This window comes from Bombina bombina, chromosome 2 (genome assembly GCF_027579735.1).
Source record: "Bombina bombina isolate aBomBom1 chromosome 2, aBomBom1.pri, whole genome shotgun sequence".
Taxonomy (NCBI): domain Eukaryota; kingdom Metazoa; phylum Chordata; class Amphibia; order Anura; family Bombinatoridae; genus Bombina; species Bombina bombina.
In genome coordinates, this window is record NC_069500.1 from 251,952,647 (window position 1) to 251,972,119 (window position 19,473).

At 38.6% G+C, this 19,473-nt stretch overlaps 1 protein-coding gene across 2 annotated transcripts in view; it reads right to left on the reverse strand.

The window, feature by feature from the left end:
* LOC128648700 (solute carrier organic anion transporter family member 4C1) overlaps window positions 1-19,473 on the reverse strand; it is a 185,983-nt gene that overhangs the window by 26,612 nt on the left and 139,898 nt on the right. For both annotated transcript variants that reach the window (XR_008400615.1, XM_053701516.1), the window contains exon 8: window positions 9,597-9,792. Coding sequence is in view for 1 of the 2 variants with exons in the window: in XM_053701516.1 (XP_053557491.1) it covers window positions 9,597-9,792 (196 nt within the window). In the remaining variant the exon portion in view is untranslated. The remainder of the gene's footprint in view (window positions 1-9,596; window positions 9,793-19,473) is intronic.

The following is a 19,473-nucleotide window of genomic DNA, read 5'->3' on the forward strand; positions in this document are numbered from 1 at the left end:
ATGGATTTAATATAACTTTTGGTGGCTTAAGATTTGTAGTTTGTCACCACCCCTGGGTGGTCTCACTATTTGTTCAATAGCCTGCCACCTAACAGATCCAACATTGCCATGGTGCACCTCTATAAAATGTTTGGAAAGAGCCAAACATGGTCTCTTGCTTGAAATATATGAGAGATGTTCCTTTATCCGCGTACCCACTTCTCGAGTGGTTCTCCCCATGTACTGCCATGAACAACTAGTGCATTCAATTAGATAGTCTACAAATTTACTCATACAATTGACGTAGCCTCTTGTCTCATACTCTTCCATGCGATTGACTGACTAAAACTTATCCGTGACCCACACATGGTCACAAGAGGCACAGGTTCTCTTGCCACATTTGAAAGTTCCTTTATATTGTAGGCAAGAGCTTGTTCTACCCTCATCTCTAAGAAGACTAGGAGACAAGATGTTGCCCAAAGTTAAGTTCTTTCTGTATACACATTTGCATTCATTTTCAATGTATGGCCTTAAATTCCTATCCCCCATCAAGATGGGTAATTTTTTCTTAATTATAGAACATATTTCCCTGTATTGATTGGAAAAAGATAGGTTCACCCCTGTCTCTCTCAGTACTCCTAGAATCTCTTGGTGGATTACCCCTAATCAGGGCCTTTCTGTCCATATCATTGACTTTGGCAAAAGCACCTGATACCACCCTTTTTGGATATCCTCTCTGGCGTAAGCGCCTAGTTAGGTCTCTACTCTCTTTCAGGAAGTCCCCTTCCCGTGTGTAGTTCCTTTTATAACGCATAAACTGTCCCTTTGCAATCCCCCGAACACATGTTTTGGGTGATTGCTCTTAGCATGTAGAATCAAATTTCCTGTAATGGGCTTTCTGTAGAGAGTGGAGAGTATCTTGGTAGACACATCATCGGAGTTAAGGGTGATATTCAGGAAATGAATGCTCTTCCTATCCCATTCATAGGTGAAACTGATCTCTACATCATTATTGTTTAGGTACTGTACAAACTCCTGTGCAGTGTTCCTGTCCCCTGACCAGATGATCAAAAGGTCATCTATATAGCGTACATACCTCACTATCCGTGTGGTAAAGGGGTTACTAGCTCCATAGACATGGAACCGCTCCCACCACCCCATAAAGAGGTTGGCGTACGAGGGGGGAAATTTTGCCCCCATGGCGTTCCCACGTCTCTGGAGGTAGAAGCATCCCTAAAACATAAAGAAATTGTGTTCAAGAAGGAATTTAACTATATCTATGATGTATTGTTTCAGATCATCCACAAGATCTGTGAAAAGATCTAGAAAGAATTCTATGGCCCTCAAACCGAACTGGTGGGGGATACTGGAATACAATGACACAACATCAATTGTTAACCAGTTATAGCCATTTCTCCACTCTATATTCTCCATATTTTTAGGGCATGTGTAGTGTCTCTTATATAACTTGGAAGTTTGTGCACCAGTGGCTGAAGAAATTGATCTACCCATTTAAACAAAGGCTCCAGTAGAGACCCTATACCCGCCACAATGGGTCTACCTTTAATGTTAATAAGACTCTTGTGAACTTTTGGGAGATGGTGGAAAATGGGTATGGCAGGATGGTCAACTATAAGACTGCTTAAAGTTTTTCTGTCTAAATAACCCATTTCCACACCATCATCCAGAAGGCTCACAAGTTGTACCTTAAAACGCTGTGTAGGGTCCCCTCTGAGTGTTAAATATGTCTCTGTGTCACTAAGTTACCTTACTGCCTCAGCCACGTATGCACTCCTATCCATGATCATAACACTACCACCCTTATTGGAGTTTTTAATCACGATTTCTCTATTATTTTGTAGGGCTGTAACAGCCTCTCTTTCCATTCTGGTCAAATTTGATATATGCTTTTGTTTGTTATTTGCTAGATGAGTTAAATCTTCTACTGTTCTTTTGTGAAAAACTTCAAGTGACTTCCCTCTAGCCTGTAATGGATAAAAATTAGATTTATATTTAGATGTAATCTTGGGTAACCCCCTACGTCCCTCTGAAGGGTCTGTAGTGGATAGGTCCTCCAGGGCTGTAAGGGTGCAAATATCTTCAAAATTTAAATGGTTATAGTCGGTTTCTACATCTTGGGTCAGTGTATTCCCTGAACAGGTTGTTACTCTAGTGTCTATGTGGTGAAAATAGTTTTTAAGGGTTAGTTCCCTGACTAATTTATTGAGATCAAGGATCGTCTGTAACAGGTCAAAGTCCCTTGAAGGGACGAACCCCATGCTCAATACTTTTTCCTCAACACTTGTTATATTAACTGAGGACAAATTGATAACCAAACTAGGTGTTATTGATATTTAGTTGCTGGGTTTCTGTTCTCTCGTATAGTGTATCGCTGATTCCCCTCCATATTTACAAGTTGATTTGCCCTCCTCCTACCCTTCTGTTGCCCCTCCCTCCTCTCCCAAACCTCATTCCTCCTCCCCGTGGTTGTTTGGGGGCCCACTGAAAAACCTGAGTGCGATTAACCGGTTGATTGGGTATAGGAGTGGTTGTGGTGAAGGTGGATGGGTAGTTGGGCTCTACATAATTTTTTTGAATGGTAACTTTGGGTCTAGCCCCAAGTTGATATAGGCTTTTCAAAATGCCACTAACCTGGGTATTGTTTTAGGGGTCTTCCTGATTAATCTGGGGTAATGTTATTTTAGTTTTTGTGTCCTCGGGTTCAGAGCAAGTCTGTTCATCTTGCTCAAAACTTGAGGCAAACCTGTCCTCATCAGTATTGTCCAGCTCTGAGTCCGAGAACACAACTCTCTTGGGGACTTCCTGCAAATCTTGTGTAAAGTTTCTATTTCAGCATCTCCTCCATCTGTTTTGGCACCCACAACTATTTCCCTCGTTAGATTGAGGTATTTCGATGTCAACATTTGGGTTATACCAGGACTTATTTCTCTGGCTTTTACGCCATACATAGACTACACCTGAATTATAATCCTTTTGATCTCTAAGAAACTTAGAATGTTTATCTTGTAACACTAGTTTCCTAGATTCTTCTATTGTTTTCTTAAGGATATCGTCATACAAGGGTAAGGTGTCATATTTAATTAACTTATTCATTTCAGATTGTAGATGTATTAGTTTAGTTTTAACCTCATTCAGTATATAACGATGTAGATAATGATGTACCGAACACTAAATTGGGGCACTTGTTTCAGGACATGGAACATCTTAAAATTAAGGAGCAAAAACTAAAGTGGGACAAGTGGATTCTCTCTAAATATGTGGCCCTTAGAATGATACCGAGGGGACTACGTATAAATAAATTTCCAATGTATGATGTAAAAGATCAGGACTTTATAGAATGTTGGAATCTAGTCCTGATTGTTCACTGAAATTGATTGTTTTATTGATAGAGTATAAAGAGTATCTACTGAATGAGGTTAAAACTAAACTAATACATCTACAATCTGAAATGAATAAGTTTATTAAATATGACATCTTTCCCATGGGCACCGATAAAGATGGAGGAGACGCCAAAATAGGAACTTTACACAAGATTTGCAGGAAGTGGAAGAGTAAAACAAAATTCTGCATACACTATAAGAATTCTGGCAAATTGAGAATAATAAGTGAGATTTCTTTCTATATGGGTAACATACCTATCCATAGGATGTAGGATGGTAATTAATAGGAGTAGCTCTCTTCTCCTGTTATGGCCGAGGTCAGGATAAGGGATAAGTTAGTGTACCACCCTGGGACTTGGTTTAGGATTAGACTGTGAGCTCCTGAGTTTATCTATCTTATATGATTATCAGATCAATAATCAAATAGTTAAGTAATCAATTCATTTATTTCACTTTCCCCCTTTCCCCTAATCATAGAATATACAGAGGTATACGTCTATATACATATATATATATATATATATATATATATATGTATATATATATATATGAAAAGAAAGATATTGTGATGAAAGCGCATCTGAACAAATCTTATAAATCACCTAGCTTATATCAGGTGACGCTACAGAATCCAATTAGTATTATGGATGTTATTAGTCAGAAGGGAAATATCAGACATTGGTAGCCTATGATTTGTTCTTTGGATTAAAATCCATAATTTTTTTTAGTTTTTAAGGCTAAACCAAAGCATTTTTTATCTTTTTATTTATATATATATATATATATATATATATATATATATATATATATATATATATATAAAAATATATATATATATATATATATATATACGCATACTTATGGAAAGGGTCTCGTTTAGAATTGTCTGATGCTTTATAAACAATAAAAAATAGAGGACTATTTCTATACATTATACAGGCACACTCACTTATGGATATATCCCTTTTGTTTTCTGATTTATGAGTTGTCTGCTCTTTCCTCAAGGATAAGGGTGTTTTAAGGACAAAATTTGACTTTTTACCAAAAGTGGTGTCTTCAGATAACATCAATCGGGAAATAATTGTTCCTTCTCTTCATCCTAATCCTCAAAATTCTAAAGAAAGACTTCTAAATAATTTGGATGTAGATAGAGTTTTAACATTTTACCTGCAGGCTGCAAAGGATTTTAGACAATCCTTGAATCTATATATTAATTTCTCAGGTCCACATAAAGGCCAGAAGGCCACTGCAGTTATTTTAGCTTCTTGGCTAAACCTCCTGATTCACAAGGCTTATTAGGAGGTGTGAAAAGCACCCCCAAATTGCAATACGGCCCATTCTACTAGATCAGTTTCCTCTTCCTGGGCATTTAAAAAATGCGGCTTCTGTCGAACAAATTTGCAAGGCAACAACATCCCTACATACTTTTAGTAAATTCTACCATTTTTATGTTTTTGATTCTTCTGAAGCAGCTTTCAGTAGGAAAATTCTCCAGGAAGCAGTGTCTGGGAATAAGTGCCTGCCTTTTTTATATTTGTTTGTCCCTCCCAAATTACTCGTAGAATTCACTACTTGAGTATTAGTTCCCAGGAGTAATGGATTGTAGACTCTCACCATTTTATGAAAGATAACAAAATGTATGCTTCCCTGATAAAAATAATTATGGTGGTGAGAGTCCATGAGCCCTGCCCAACTGTATTAATTATTTAAAAGAAAAACATTTTTTTCTGGTAACAGTTCTATTTTGCACCTCTGTATTTCCTGCTTTGTCCTTTCCTACTTTTTTCTGCTACGTCTTCTTGCTTGGTTATAAGCTAGACTGGCATACCAGTGAGGTGGGATGGATAAAGTGCTCTTGGAAGCTTTGGGAATCTTTGCCTCCTCCTAGTGGCCAGGAGTTGAATCCCAGGAATAATTGATCATGGACTTTCACCACCGTGAAAGAAGTTAAGTTATGAGTTAAGCATGCATCGTTTTTTTATACACACACATACTCATACATATATGTAATATACACAAGAATAATTATTACTATTGCTTATTAGTGTGTTCGCATCAGGGGTCACAAAAACTTTATTCACCAGGGCTCTCTATTAAATAGGTCCATTTCTGGTTCAAGAAAATAGGTCAATTTCTGGTTCAAGTGGAATTCCCTTAATTTCTTTATGTGACAAGAGACACATTTACAGCAAAATACACATTTAAATTACAAAGCAAAATGTGAATTTAATTAACACAATAATATTTTTGTTTAAAATATTAGGATGAAAACATTAAGGGCTAGATTAGGAGAGGGGCGGTAATTACCGCTATTGCTCGCACGCTAACTACGCTCAACTTCTGCACGTGACGTATAGCATATGTGTTACAAGTTGAAACAAAATCTTTTTTGCTTGTGCTAACCCAACGTGTGCAAAGACCAGAAGTTACAATATTGCGACCAAGTAAACATACTCTCCCATAGACTACCTGAAAAAGACATTTGGCTGAGCATTTCCCTAAAAAGGGTATTTTGCTCTTTTACTGCCCATAAAAAAATATAAAAAAAACCCCTAATCTAAAAAAAGAAACACACCTAACATTCCATCTTCATCCCGATGGCGATCTACTTATCTTCATCCCGGTGGCGATCTACTTATCTTCATCCCGATGGCGATCTACTTATCTTCATCCCGGTGGTGATCTACTTATCTTCATCCCGATGGCGATCTACTTATCTTCATCCCGGTGGCGATCTACTTATCTTCATCCCGGTGGCGATCTACTTATCTTCTTCCCGATGGCGATCTACTTATCTTCATCCCGGTGGCGATCTACTTATCTTCTTCCCGATGGCGATCTACTTATCTTCTTCCCGATGGCGATCTACTTATCTTCATCCCGGTGGCGATCTACTTATCTTCATCCCGATGGCGATCTACTTATCTTCATCCCGGTGGCGATCTACTTATCTTCATCCCGATGGCGATCTACTTATCTTCATCCCGGTGGCGATCTACTTATCTTCATCCCGATGGCGATCTACTTATCTTCATCCCGGTGGCGATCTACTTATCTTCATCCCGATGGCGATCTACTTATCTTCATCCCGGTGGCGATCTACTTATCTTCATCCCGGTGGCTGTCTTTATCCGTCTTCCTATCCCCTGTCCCCGACGTCCTCTTCGTGCGATCACCCACCACACACTGAATTTTGAATGTGAGGTACCCCCTTTATATTTTTTTTTTGCCTGATTTTCAATTTCAAATTAAAATCAGCCAATAGAAAAAGTTATCATTCTTTTTGCTGATTTGAATTTGAAATTGAAAATCAGTCAATAGGAATGCAAGGGTACTCCTATATAAAGAGGGTACCTCGCATTCAAGATTCGGTGTGCGGTTAGTGACCGCATGAAGAGGATGTCGGGGACAAAAGATAAGAAGATGGATGAAAATTGACGCCGGGATGAAGCTAAGAAGATTACCGCCCGGATGAAGATAAGAAGATGGCCACCGAGATAAAGATAGACCTCTCCTGGGATGAAGATAGAGCACTGCCACCCATAATAATCTTTGGTGAGTACCATCTTTGGGGTTTAGTGTTAGGTTTTTTTTTTGGTGTGTTTTTTTTAGGGTTTATTGTTAGATTTTTTCATGGGCAGTAAAAGAGCTAAATGCCCTTTTAAGGGCAATGCCCAGCCTAATGCCTGTTTTAGAGTATTTTGTTTAGATAGCCTTTTTTGCTTTTTGGAGGGGTGGGGGGGGGGGTTAATTGTAAAGTGGTGTAGATTTATTTTGTTTAGAAAAAGAGCTGATACATTAGGGCAATGCCCTTCAAAATGCATTTTAAGGACTATTGCTGTAGCTTAGTGTTAATATAGGTTTGGGTTGGGGTTTTAGAATAGGCATAACTTTTTTTGATAATGTGTTATTTTCTAGAATTGTAGGTTTTTATATTTTTTTGTAATGGTAGATTGTTTTTTGTAATGTTAGTATGTTTGTTTATTTGTAAGTGGGTTACTTTGGGATGTGGGGTTGTATCGGTTTAGGGGTAAAAAGAATAGCTTAGTGCAACCGTTTTCACCAAAGTTTAAGAGTTTAATGCAATGCGTTCTAGCAATCGCATTTACTTTCAATTTGTAATATGAACGGACATTGCCGCTCAACGCCACCCATAGATGATTGCAAACGAATTTGTGATAATAAACGCACTACTTGTAAAATGGATTAGATCATGAAGAACACCACAATTTCACAATTGCGTTTACACTCCTTATTGCACTGACAGAAAGGTTTGTATGAAACTAGAAGAGAATGCAAGAAAATTAAACTGAATTTGATTTGTATCTCCTTTAAAAAAATGATAAGTGCCGGGTACTCCCTGTTGCAATTGTTCTCCCCTATAAGGGTCTTCATTGCAGAAAGTATTATTAATTTGTATGGAAGGCAGCTCACTACTCGCTGCACCTTTCAGGTGTAGACCCCCTTTTTTAGAGAATTAAGTGAGGGCTGGCCATTGTGATATATTATTACCATGCTGGCAAATTTTAGGGAAAAAGAAAACTCAAAGAGAAAAAGGAAGATAAATAGAGATCAATATAGAAAATAATTTTAATAATTTTCAATATAGAAAAAATAAAAGGAGGGCAAAGAAACAGCAAAATGACAGACATCAGTCTTCAGACATAACCAACATCCCTCTGCATACCCTTTATGCCAGTCATATTGACCTCAGATCAGACCAAAGCCCCCAGCATCCTCTCTATGCCAGTTGGGAGCACACACCAAATACCAGACCAGATCAATCTCCCCTTATTTATGCAAGCTGTATGGCCAAATAAGATCTGACATCAGATCTGACCAATAGCCCAAAAGCAGCATTTTAACCCATTTTAAGCAAGCGAGGGAAAGTAAGTTTTTGTTACGAAAAGAAAAAGAAAAGAGAAAAGAAGAGAGATAGAAGAGAGAAAAGAAAAGGATTAATTATTTTTGTGGAGAGTGTCCCTTCCCACAGTAATGCGGTACGAGTTGCCATTATCAGTGAGCAATCTTTTCCATGGACTGGCTATACACAAACATATAGTTCCTAATACCCCAGACATCACACACACAAAAACAGGCACAACAGAAATTAACAGGCTCCATGAAGAGGAGCTGCTTCTCGATGACTGTTGTCCTTCGCAGTTTGTTAGTCAATACCTAAGAATATGCACTTCTGCAGCTTCTGCATAAATATGGTGGCAGATTTTTCTGTACAACGATACTGTAGTAGCCATCTTGGAAACCCTTTCATCATGAAAGTAAATTTATACCCTTTTCATATACTGTGTTCCTTCTTTTATGGGGAAGGTGCACACAGAGGTGTCAGAAATGATGCAGGTGGAACCCAGGCACCATCAACCCCCCACTATAGGAATGCTACTACAGAAGGGAAACCTAGATGTATGGGCCCAGTTTTAATTGAGACCTCTGAGATCCCTATAGTCATGTCCCTGATTTACAGAGATTTACAGATAGGCGCAAGTTGATATCACAAATCGGGCAGTACACCGGTATATGCTAGAGGACAGGGAACAGGTAGGCTCTAGGGGATAGAGGCATGCAGAACCCCAAAACAGTGCTATTTTAATATGAGCAGCATTAATTCAAGCATATTCCTTACCTTCTGAAGCTGTCACAGAACAGTCATGCACTTAATGCAAATCTATCAGAGGAGGCATCTATGCAAGAAGTAACTTAGCAGCCTACAGAGCCAGCCATTGTGAGGAGGATCACTTTAATATAATGCTGGATGGGCATAATCCAGGCTTGAGTCGGCTCCAAAAAATGGAGCTGGGGGGGGGTGATTCTAGACCTGACCTCCCTCACAGACACAGCAAGGCAGAGCAGGGCTGGCCTACATCATGTACAAATAAAAATGCTGGTGACTGAAAGGGACTAAGAAAACCAGTGCCAGTTTGTAACCTGACAAATGCCTTGTATGGTCAATCCTGGCCTGGCTTATCTGATTGTTGAGAAAAAGTTTATGGATAACTCAAACTTATCTCCTAAATGCAATCAATATAACTATCCAAATTCTAGTAATGTTTAAGTAAACATATTTTAAATTCATACATGATGTTGGCTAATTCTCTAATAGTTTCCATAAATACTTATCTTTTATTGCAAATCTATAGAATACAAGATTATTTTTTCGCTATTAAAAAAAACGACATAGTTGAGTTTATGGATACTTACTCATTATAAAGGACAGAAACTCCAGCGAATGGATCATTTCCACACTTCGCAAATAGAAATACTGAGCAGAGTGCTAAAGATATGGCTGAGAAAATGATTGAGAACTTGATTATATTTTTACATTCAATTTTAAATTTAGAGATAATGAGGCCTCCTATAATTTGACCAATTGCTGCTGCTGGGATGAGAACACCACCTGTGAAGTACAAACAAGTAACTGAGAAATGCAGTTCATTATTACTAATGAGTTTTAGTTCAGAATTTTACAGATATTTGTATATATAATAATTATACAATTTAATTCGTAAGAGACTTTAAATAGGTTTTACCAGGTCCTATTCAACATGCAAATTACATTTCAAGTTAAAGGACAACTAAATACAGTGGAATTGCATAATTAACAAGTGCCTACAGAAAAGACAATGCAATGACATTTACTTTAAATGTCACATAAGCAGTAGATTTTTTTTCTGACAAATTTATTTTTCCCCATTTGCCAGCCCCCTGTATCATGTGACATCCATCAGCCAATCAGAGACTAGTATATGTATGCTCTGTGAACTTGTGCACATGCTCAGTAGGAGCTGGTGCCTCAGAAAGTGTGCATACAAAAATACATTAAAAAAAAAATTGATAATAGAAGTAAATTGTAAAGTTTTTTAAAACTTTATGCTCTATCTGAATCATAAAAGTTTAATTTTGACTTTAGTGTCCCATTAAATGAACAGTTATATTCAGTCAATCTATAATATATTCTTGGGATCATTCTTGGATACCGGCTCTAGTAAACTAGTAGAGGTATTATGTTAATTTAAGCCACTGTATGGTAACAATTAGTAGGGTAACTTGATATCTGAGCAGGAAGCGGTCATTTTGATGATATCAGATGTTATTTGACTTTGAGAAAGTAATATGTACAGGGAAAATTAAAAAGTTACATAGACAAAACCATCAAACACATACGGCTAGATTTGGAGTTTTGTCGGTAAGGACCCGCGTAGCTAACGCCGGCTTTTTTCTGGCCGCACCATAAAAATAACTCCGGTATTAAGAGTCCACATAAAGGCTGCGTTAGGCTCCAAAAAAGGAGCGTAGAGCATTTTTAACGCAACTTCAACTCTCGATACCAGAGTTGCTTACGGACGCGGCCAGCCTCAAAAACGTGCTCGTGCACGATTCCCCCATAGGAAACAATGGGGCTGTTTGAGCTGAAAAAAACCCTAACACCTGCAAAAAAGCCGTGTTCAGCTCTTAACGCAGCCCCATTGTTTGCTATGCGTAAACACTTCCTACGTCTGCACCTAACACCCTAACATGTACCCCGAGTCTAAACACCCCTAACCTTACACTTATTAACTCCTATTCTGCCGCCCCCGCTATCGCAGACCCCTGCATATTTTTTTTAACCCCTAATCTGCCACTCCGTAAACTGCCGCTACTTACATTATCCCTATGTACCCCTAATCTGCTGCCCCTAACACCGCCGACCCCTATATTATATTTATTAACCCCTAATCTGCTCCCCACAACGTCGCCTCCACCTGCCTACACTTATTAACCCCAAATCTGCCGACCGGACCTGAGCGCTACTATAATAAAGTTATTAACCCCTAATCCGCCTCACTAACCCTATAATAAATGGTATTAACCCCTAATCTGCCCTCCCTAACATCGCCAACACCTAACTTCAATTATTAACCCCTAATCTGCCGACCGGAGCTCACCGCTATTCTAATAAATGTATTAACCCCTAAAGCTAAGTCTAACCCTAACACTAACACCCCCCTAAGTTAAATATAATTTTAATCTAACGAAATTAATTAACTCTTATTAAATAAATTATTCCTATTTAAAGCTAAATACTTACCTGTAAAATAAATCCTAATATAGCTACAATATAAATTATAATTACATTGTAGCTATTTTAGGATTAATATTTATTTTACAGGTAACTTTGTATTTATTTTAACCAGGTACAATAGCTATTAAATAGTTAAGAACTATTTAATAGTTACCTAGTTAAAATAATTACAACATTACCTGTAAAATAAATCCTAACCTAAGTTACAATTAAACCTAACACTATACTATCATTAAATTAATTAAATAAAATACCTACAATTACCTACAATTAAACCTAACACTACACTATCAATAAATTAATTAAATACAATATCTACAAATAACTACAATTACATAAACTAACTAAAGTACAAAAAATAAAAAAGAACTAAGTTACAAAAAATAAAAAAATATCTACAAACATAAGAAAAATATTACAACAATGTTAAACTAATTACACCTACTCTAAGCCCCCTAATAAAATAACAAAGACCCCCAAAATAAAAAATGCCCTACCCTATTCTAAATTAATAAAGTTCAAAGCTCTTTTACCTTACCAGCCCTGAACAGGGCCCTTTGCGGGGCATGCCCCAAGAAGTTCAGCTCTTTTGCCTGTAACAAAAAAAAATACAATACCCCCCCAACATTACAACCCACCACCCACATACCCCTAATCTAACCCAAACCCCCCTTAAATAAACCTAACACTAAGCCCCTGAAGATCATCCTACCTTGTCTTCACCTCACCAGGTATCACCGATCCGTCCTGGCTCCAAAATCTTCATCCAACCCAAGCGGGGGCTGGCGATCCATCATCCGGTGGCTGAAGAGGTCCAGAAGAGGCTCCAAAGTCTTCATCCTATCCGGGAAGAAGAGGCGATCCGGACCGGCAACCATCTTGATCCAAGCGGCATCTTTTATCTTCATCCGATGACGACCGGCTCCATCCTGAAGACCTCCACCGCGGACCCATCTTCTTCCGGCGACGTCCAACTGAAGAATGACGGTTCCTTTAAGGGACGTCATCCAGGATGGCGTCCCTCGAATTCCGATTGGCTGATAGGATTCTATCAGCCAATCGGAATTAAGGTAGGAATATTCTGATTGGCTGATGGAATCAGTCAATCAGAATCAAGTTCAACCCGATTGACTGATCCAATCAGCCAATAGAATGCGAGCTCAATCTGATTGGCTGATTGGATCAGCCAATCGGATTGAACTTGATTCTGATTGGCTGATTCCATCAGCCAATCAGAATATTCCTACCTTAATTCCGATTGGCTGATAGAATCCTATCAGCCAATCGGAATTCGAGGGACGCCATCTTGGATGACGTCCCTTAAAGGAACCGTCATTCTTCAGTTGGACGTCGCCGTAAGAAGATGGGTCCGCGGTGGAGGTCTTCAGGATGGAGCCGGTCATCATCGGATGAAGATAGAAGATGCCGCTTGGATCAAGATGGTTGCTGGTCCGGATCGCCTCTTCTTCCCGGATAGGATGAAGACTTTGGAGCCTCTTCTGGACCTCTTCAGCCACCGGATGATGGATCGCCAGCCCCCGCTTTGGTTGGATGAAGATTTTGGAGCCAGGACAGATCGGTGATACCTGGTGAGGTGAAGACAAGGTAGGATGATCTTCAGGGGCTTAGTGTTAGGTTTATTTAAGGGGGGTTTGGGTTAGATTAGGGGTATGTGGGTGGTGGGTTGTAATGTTGGGGGGGGTATTGTATGTTTTTTTTTTTACAGGCAAAAGAGCTGAACTTCTTGGGGCATGCCCCGCAAAGGGCCCTGTTCAGGGCTGGTAAGGTAAAAGAGCTTTGAACTTTATTAATTTAGAATAGGGTAGGGCATTTTTTATTTTGGGGGTCTTTGTTATTTTATTAGGGGGCTTAGAGTAGGTGTAATTAGTTTAAAATTGTTGTAATATTTTTCTTATGTTTGTAGATATTTTTTTATTTTTTGTAACTTAGTTCTTTTTTATTTTTTCTACTTTAGTTAGTTTATTTCATTTTAGTTATTTGTAGATATTGTATTTAATTAATTTATTAATAGTGTAGTGTTAGGTTTAATTGTAGGTAATTATAGGTATTTTATTTAATTAATTTAATGATAGTATAGTGTTAGGTTTAATTGTAACTTAGGTTAGGATTTATTTTACAGGTAATTTTATAATTATTTTAACTAGGTAGCTATTAAATAGTTCTTAACTATTTAATAGCTATTGTACATGGTTAAAATAATTACAAAGTTGCCTGTAAAATAAATATTAATCCTAAAATAGCTACAATGTAATAATAATTTATATTGTAGCTATATTAGGATTTATTTTACAGGTAAGTATTTATCTTTAAATAGGAATAATTTATTTAATAAGAGTTAATTTATTTAGTTAGATTAAAATTATATTTAATTTAGGGGGGTGTTAGGGTTAGACTTAGCTTTAGGGGTTAATGCATTTATTAGAATAGCGGTGAGCTCCGGTCGGCAAATTAGGGGTTAATAATTGAAGTTAGGTGTCGGCGATGTTAGGGAGGGCAGATTAGGGGTTAATACTATTTATTATAGGGTTAGTGAGGCAGATTAGGGGTTAATAACTTTATTATAGTAGAGGTGCGGTCCGCTCGGCAGATTAGGGGTTAATAAGTGTAGGCAGGTGGAGGCGACGTTGAGGGGGGCAGATTAGGGGTTAATAAATATAATATAGGGGTCGGCGGTGTTAGGGGCAGCAGATTAGGGGTACATAGCTATAATGTAGGTGGCGGCGCTTTGCGGTCAGCAGATTAGGGGTTAATTATTGTAGGTAGCTGGCGGCGACGTTGTGGGGGGCAGATTAGGGGTTAATAAATATAATACAGGGGTCAGCGGTGTTAGGGGCAGCAGATTAGGGGTACATAAGTATAACGTAGGTGGCGGTCGGCAGATTAGGGGTTAAAAAAATGTAATCGAGTGGCGGCGATGTGGGGGGACCTCGGTTTAGGGGCGCATAGGTAGTTTATGGGTGTTAGTGTACTTTAGAGTACAGTAGTTAAGAGCTTTATGAACCGGCGTTAGCCCAGAAAGCTCTTAACTATTGACTTTTTTCTGCGGCTGGAGTTTTGTCGTTAGAATTCTAACGCTCACTTCAGACACGACTCTAAATACCGGAGTTAGAAAAATCCCATTGAAAAGATAGGATACGCAATTTACGTAAGGGGATCTGCGGTATGGAAAAGTCGCGGCTGAAAAGTGAGCGTTAGACCCTTTTTTGAGTGACTCCAAATACCGGAGTTAGCCTAAAACCAGCGTTAGGAGCCTCTAACGCTGGTTTTCACGGTTACCGCCAAACTCCAAATCTAGGCCTTAATTAATTCTTTAAAATGCAATATTGATAATAACTAAATAATCAGATAACATCATAATGTAGCTAATAACTCTTGTCTAGGGAAATGATTTATGTCTTTAAAGGGATATGAAACCAAAATTCTTCTTTCATGACTCAGATAGAGCATGTGATTTTAAATGTTCTAATTTACGTCTAAAATTACTTTCTTTGTTCTCTTTGTATCTTTTTTTTTTTTAAAGCAGGGACGTATATGCTTAGGAGCTGCCCCATTTCTGGAGCATTATATGGCAGCAGTTTTGCAATATTGTTATCCATTTGTAAGAGCACTTGTGCTTATATTGCCTACCTAGGTATCTCTTTAACTTAGAATATAATGGGGATAAAGCAAATTTGTTAATATAAGTAAATTGGTAATTTTTTTAAAACAATGGTATGCTCTGTCTGAGCCACAAATTAAAGTTTTTGGGTTGCATATTCCTTTAAGAATCCTGGATATAGATAATACTTTGTAATTTGGTTTTGGGGGTATTAAAAGTATCTAATTTTGGAGCCTAAACCTTATTAATGGGTGCACTTTTGTTGCAGTTTTTGCTAAAACTGGTCTAATTCACTTTATTGTTATGTTGTTTCATGGTTGCTGTCATTAAGGCAGCTGTTTTCTTTACTTATGTTTTTACCTACATCATTTTTGACCCATTCTAAAGTCAATTTATTCGAGAAAGTATTGATAATGAAGGGGTTTTATATATAAGGAGGGTTATAATCAAATTAAGTTTAGTGTGGGTATTTAGCTACTAGGGGTTGCAAGAGCTCGAATCAGATATAAAGCATGATGTGGGCCTAAGGTTGGAAGGATCTGCTGAGCCATGGTTCTGATCTGATGTCATGATGTCAGATGTGGTCATGTAGTGAACAGCATCTGCAGGGCTACAGGTCTGATACAAGGTCTGATATGTGATTACATGGACATAAAACCCCAAATGTTTCTTTCATGATTCAGATAGAGCATACAATTTTAAACAGTGTTCCAATTCACTTCTATTATCAAATTGTCTTTGTTTTCTTGTTATCCTTTGTTAAACATCAGAAATGTAAGCTGAGGAGAGTGCACATGTCTGCAGCACTATATGTGAGCACTTTTACAACAGTGTTATACATTAGCAAGAACACTAGGTGGCAGCACTAAGTCTTGTCATGTAGTGCTCCTGACGTGTAAGCTACCTATCTCTTCAACAAAAAATAACATAAGAACAAAGCAAATTTGGTAATAAAAGTAAAATGGAAACTTTTTTAAAATTGCATTCTCTATCTGAAGCATGAAAGAAAAATGTTTGGTTTTTATATCCCTTTAATGGTTATGGGGTCTGATTTGAGGTCTAATGTGAATATGTAGTTAACAAAGACTGCAGTGATCTGGGATCTCGTGCTGGCAATAGACTGAGTGGGATTGCAGGACCATGTGTTCTTATTTGAGGTCTGGTAATGACTTCAACTACCACCTCTGGTCTCCTTTTGGTTGTGGAGAGCAGTGGGCATATTTGAATAGCAGCCTTCTTTTTTTACACTTATGTTCAAATATGTGTTAAAATAGTAAGAGTTGAACAGCCCCAGGATAGTATTTGGTTTGCATGTTGTGTTAAATATCAGGGGCACGAACCGATATACGGCGCAGGTTTCGGCGCAAGCGTGGAAACCTGCGCCGCCCGTAGTTTCAGCTCGCACAGCGAGCTATCACATATACGGCGCCGGCAGTTGCTAAAGTGCCGTAAGTCTGACAAACTAGCGATGTCCAGAAATCTGCGTAAGTAAAATTTCTGGAGTCGCCAGTGACTTACGGCACTTTAGAAGCTGCCGCTGCCTACAAAAGCTGACTAAAATATTAAATCTGTCTAACACACCTCCCAAACATAGCCCGCTGCCAGCTACATTAAATGTCTAACCCTTTAATGTGAGCCCCTACCCCGCCGCCACCTATTTAAACTACATTACTCCCTAATGTGAGCCCCTACCCCACCGCCACCTATTTAAACTACATTACCCCCTAATGTGAGCCCCATACCTCGCCACCACCTATTTAAACTACATTATCCCCTAATGTGAGCCCCCTACCCCGCCGCCACCTATTTAAACTACATTACCCCATAATGTGAGCCCCTACCCTGCCGCCACCTATTTAAACTACATTACCCCCTAATGTGAGCCCCTACCCCACCGCCACCTATTTAAACTACATTACCCCCTAATGTGAGCCCCATACCCCACCACCACCTATTTAAACTACATTATCCCCTAATGTGAGCCCCCTACCCCGCCGCCACCTATTTAAACTACATTACCCCATAATGTGAGCCCCTACCCTGCCGCCACCTATTTAAACTACATTACCCCCTAATGTGAGCCCCTACACCGCCGCCACCTACATTAAAATTATTAACCCGTAATCTAATCCCGCTACCCCGCAGCCATCTATATTAAAATGATAACCCCCTAATGTGAGCCCCTACACCGCCGCCACCTACATTAAAATTATTAACCCCTAATCTAATCCCCCTACTCCGCCGCCACCTACATTAAAATGATAACCCCCCTAATGTGAGCCCCTACACCGCCGCCACCTACATTAAAATTATTAACCCCTAATCTAATCCCCCTACACCGCCGCCACCTACATTAAAATGATTAACCCCTAATCTAATCCCCCTACACCGCCGCCACCTATATTAAAATGATTAACCACTAAACCTAAGTCTAACCCTAACACCCCCTAACGTAATTATTATTCAAATAAAGCTAAATGATATTAATAATATTAACTAAATTATTCCTATTTAAATCTAAATATTTACCTATAAAATAAACCCTAAAATAGCTACAATATAATTAATAATTGTAGCTATTTTAGGGTTTATATTTATTTTACAGGTAACTTGGTATTTATTTTAACTAGGTACAATAGCTATTAAATAGTTAATAACTATTTAATAGCTACCTAGTTAAAATAATTACCAAATTACCTGTAAAATAAATCCTAACCTAAGTTACAAATATACCTACACTATCAATAAATTAATTAAATAAACTACAATTATCTAAACTAAAATAAAATTAAATACACTAAACTAAATTACAAAAAAACAAACACTAAATTGCAAAAAATAAAAAAAGATTACAAGAATTTTAAGCTAATTACACCTAATCTAAGCCCCCTAATAAAATAACAAAGCCCCCCAAAATAAAAAAATGTCCCTACCCTAAACTAAATTACAAAAAGTAATCAGCTCTATTACCAGCCCTTAAAAGGGCCTTTTGTGGGGCATTGCCCCAAAGTAATCAGCTCTTTTACCTGTAAAAAAAAAGAACAACCCCCCATTACAACCCACCACCCACACACCCCTACTCTAAAACCCACCCTATCCCCCCCTTAAAAAAACCTAAGTCTAACCCCCAAGTGGTCCTTACCTGTTCTGAAGACCAGGCAGAAAAGTCTTCTTCCAGGCGGCGACCTCTTCTTCTTCCAGGAACCAGCCGGCACGGAGTGGAGGAGTTGAAGACCGATGACAGCGGAGCTGAAGACCGTCCTCTCTGGAACTGAAGACCGTCGATGCAGGAACTGAAGATCGGCGATGCTGGAACTGAAGACCGGAGCCATGGAGCGTGGAGGATCCTCTTCATACGATCGCCGCCGTACACTGAATAGGAATTCAAGGTACGCGATTAAAAATGGCGTCCCTTGAATTCCTATTGGCTGATTTGAGCCTTCAAATTCAAATCAGCCAATCGGATGAAAGCTACTTCAATTCTATTGGCTGATTTGAATAGCCAATAGAATAAGAGCTACTGTAATTCTATTGGCTGATTAGAATAGCCAATAGAATTACAGTAGCTCTTATTCTATTGGCTATTCAAATCAGCCAATAGAATTAAAGTAGCTTTTATCCGATTGGCTAATTTGAATATGAAGGCTCAAATCAGCCAATAGGAATTCAAGGGACGCCATTTTTAATCGCGTACCTTGAATTCTTATTCAGTGTACGGCGGCGATCGTATGAAGAGGATCCTCCACGCTCCATGGCTCCGGTCTTCAGTTCCAGCGTCGCCGATCTTCAGTTCCTGCATCACCGGTCTTCAGTTCCAGAGAGGACCGTCTTTAGCTCCGGGGTCATCGGTCTTCAACTCCTCCGCTCCGCGCCGGCTGGTTCCTGGAAGAAGAAGAGGTCGCCGCCTGGAAGAAGACTTCTCTGCCTGGAACAGGACCTTCTCCGCTGTTCTTCAGGACAGGTAAGGACCACTTGGGGGTTAGACTTAGGTTTTTTTAAGGGGGGATAGAGTGGGTTTTAGAGTAAGGGTGTGTGGGTGGTGGGTTGTTATGGGGGGTGTTCTTTTTTTTACAGGTAAAAGAGCTGATTACTTTGGGGCAATGCCCCACAAAAGGCCCTTTTATGGGCTGGTAATAGAGCTGATTACTTTTAGTAATTTAGTTTAGGGTAGGGACATTTTTTTATTTTGGGGGGCTTTGTTATTTTATTAGGGGGCTTAGATTAGGTGTAATTAGCTTAAAATTCTTGTAATCTTTTTTATTTTTTGTAATTTAGTGTTTGTTTGTTTTTGTAATTTAGTTTAGTGTATTTAATTATATTTTAGTTTAGATAATTGTAGTTTATTTAATTAATTTATTGATAGTGTAGGTGTATTTGTAACTTAGGTTAGGATTTTT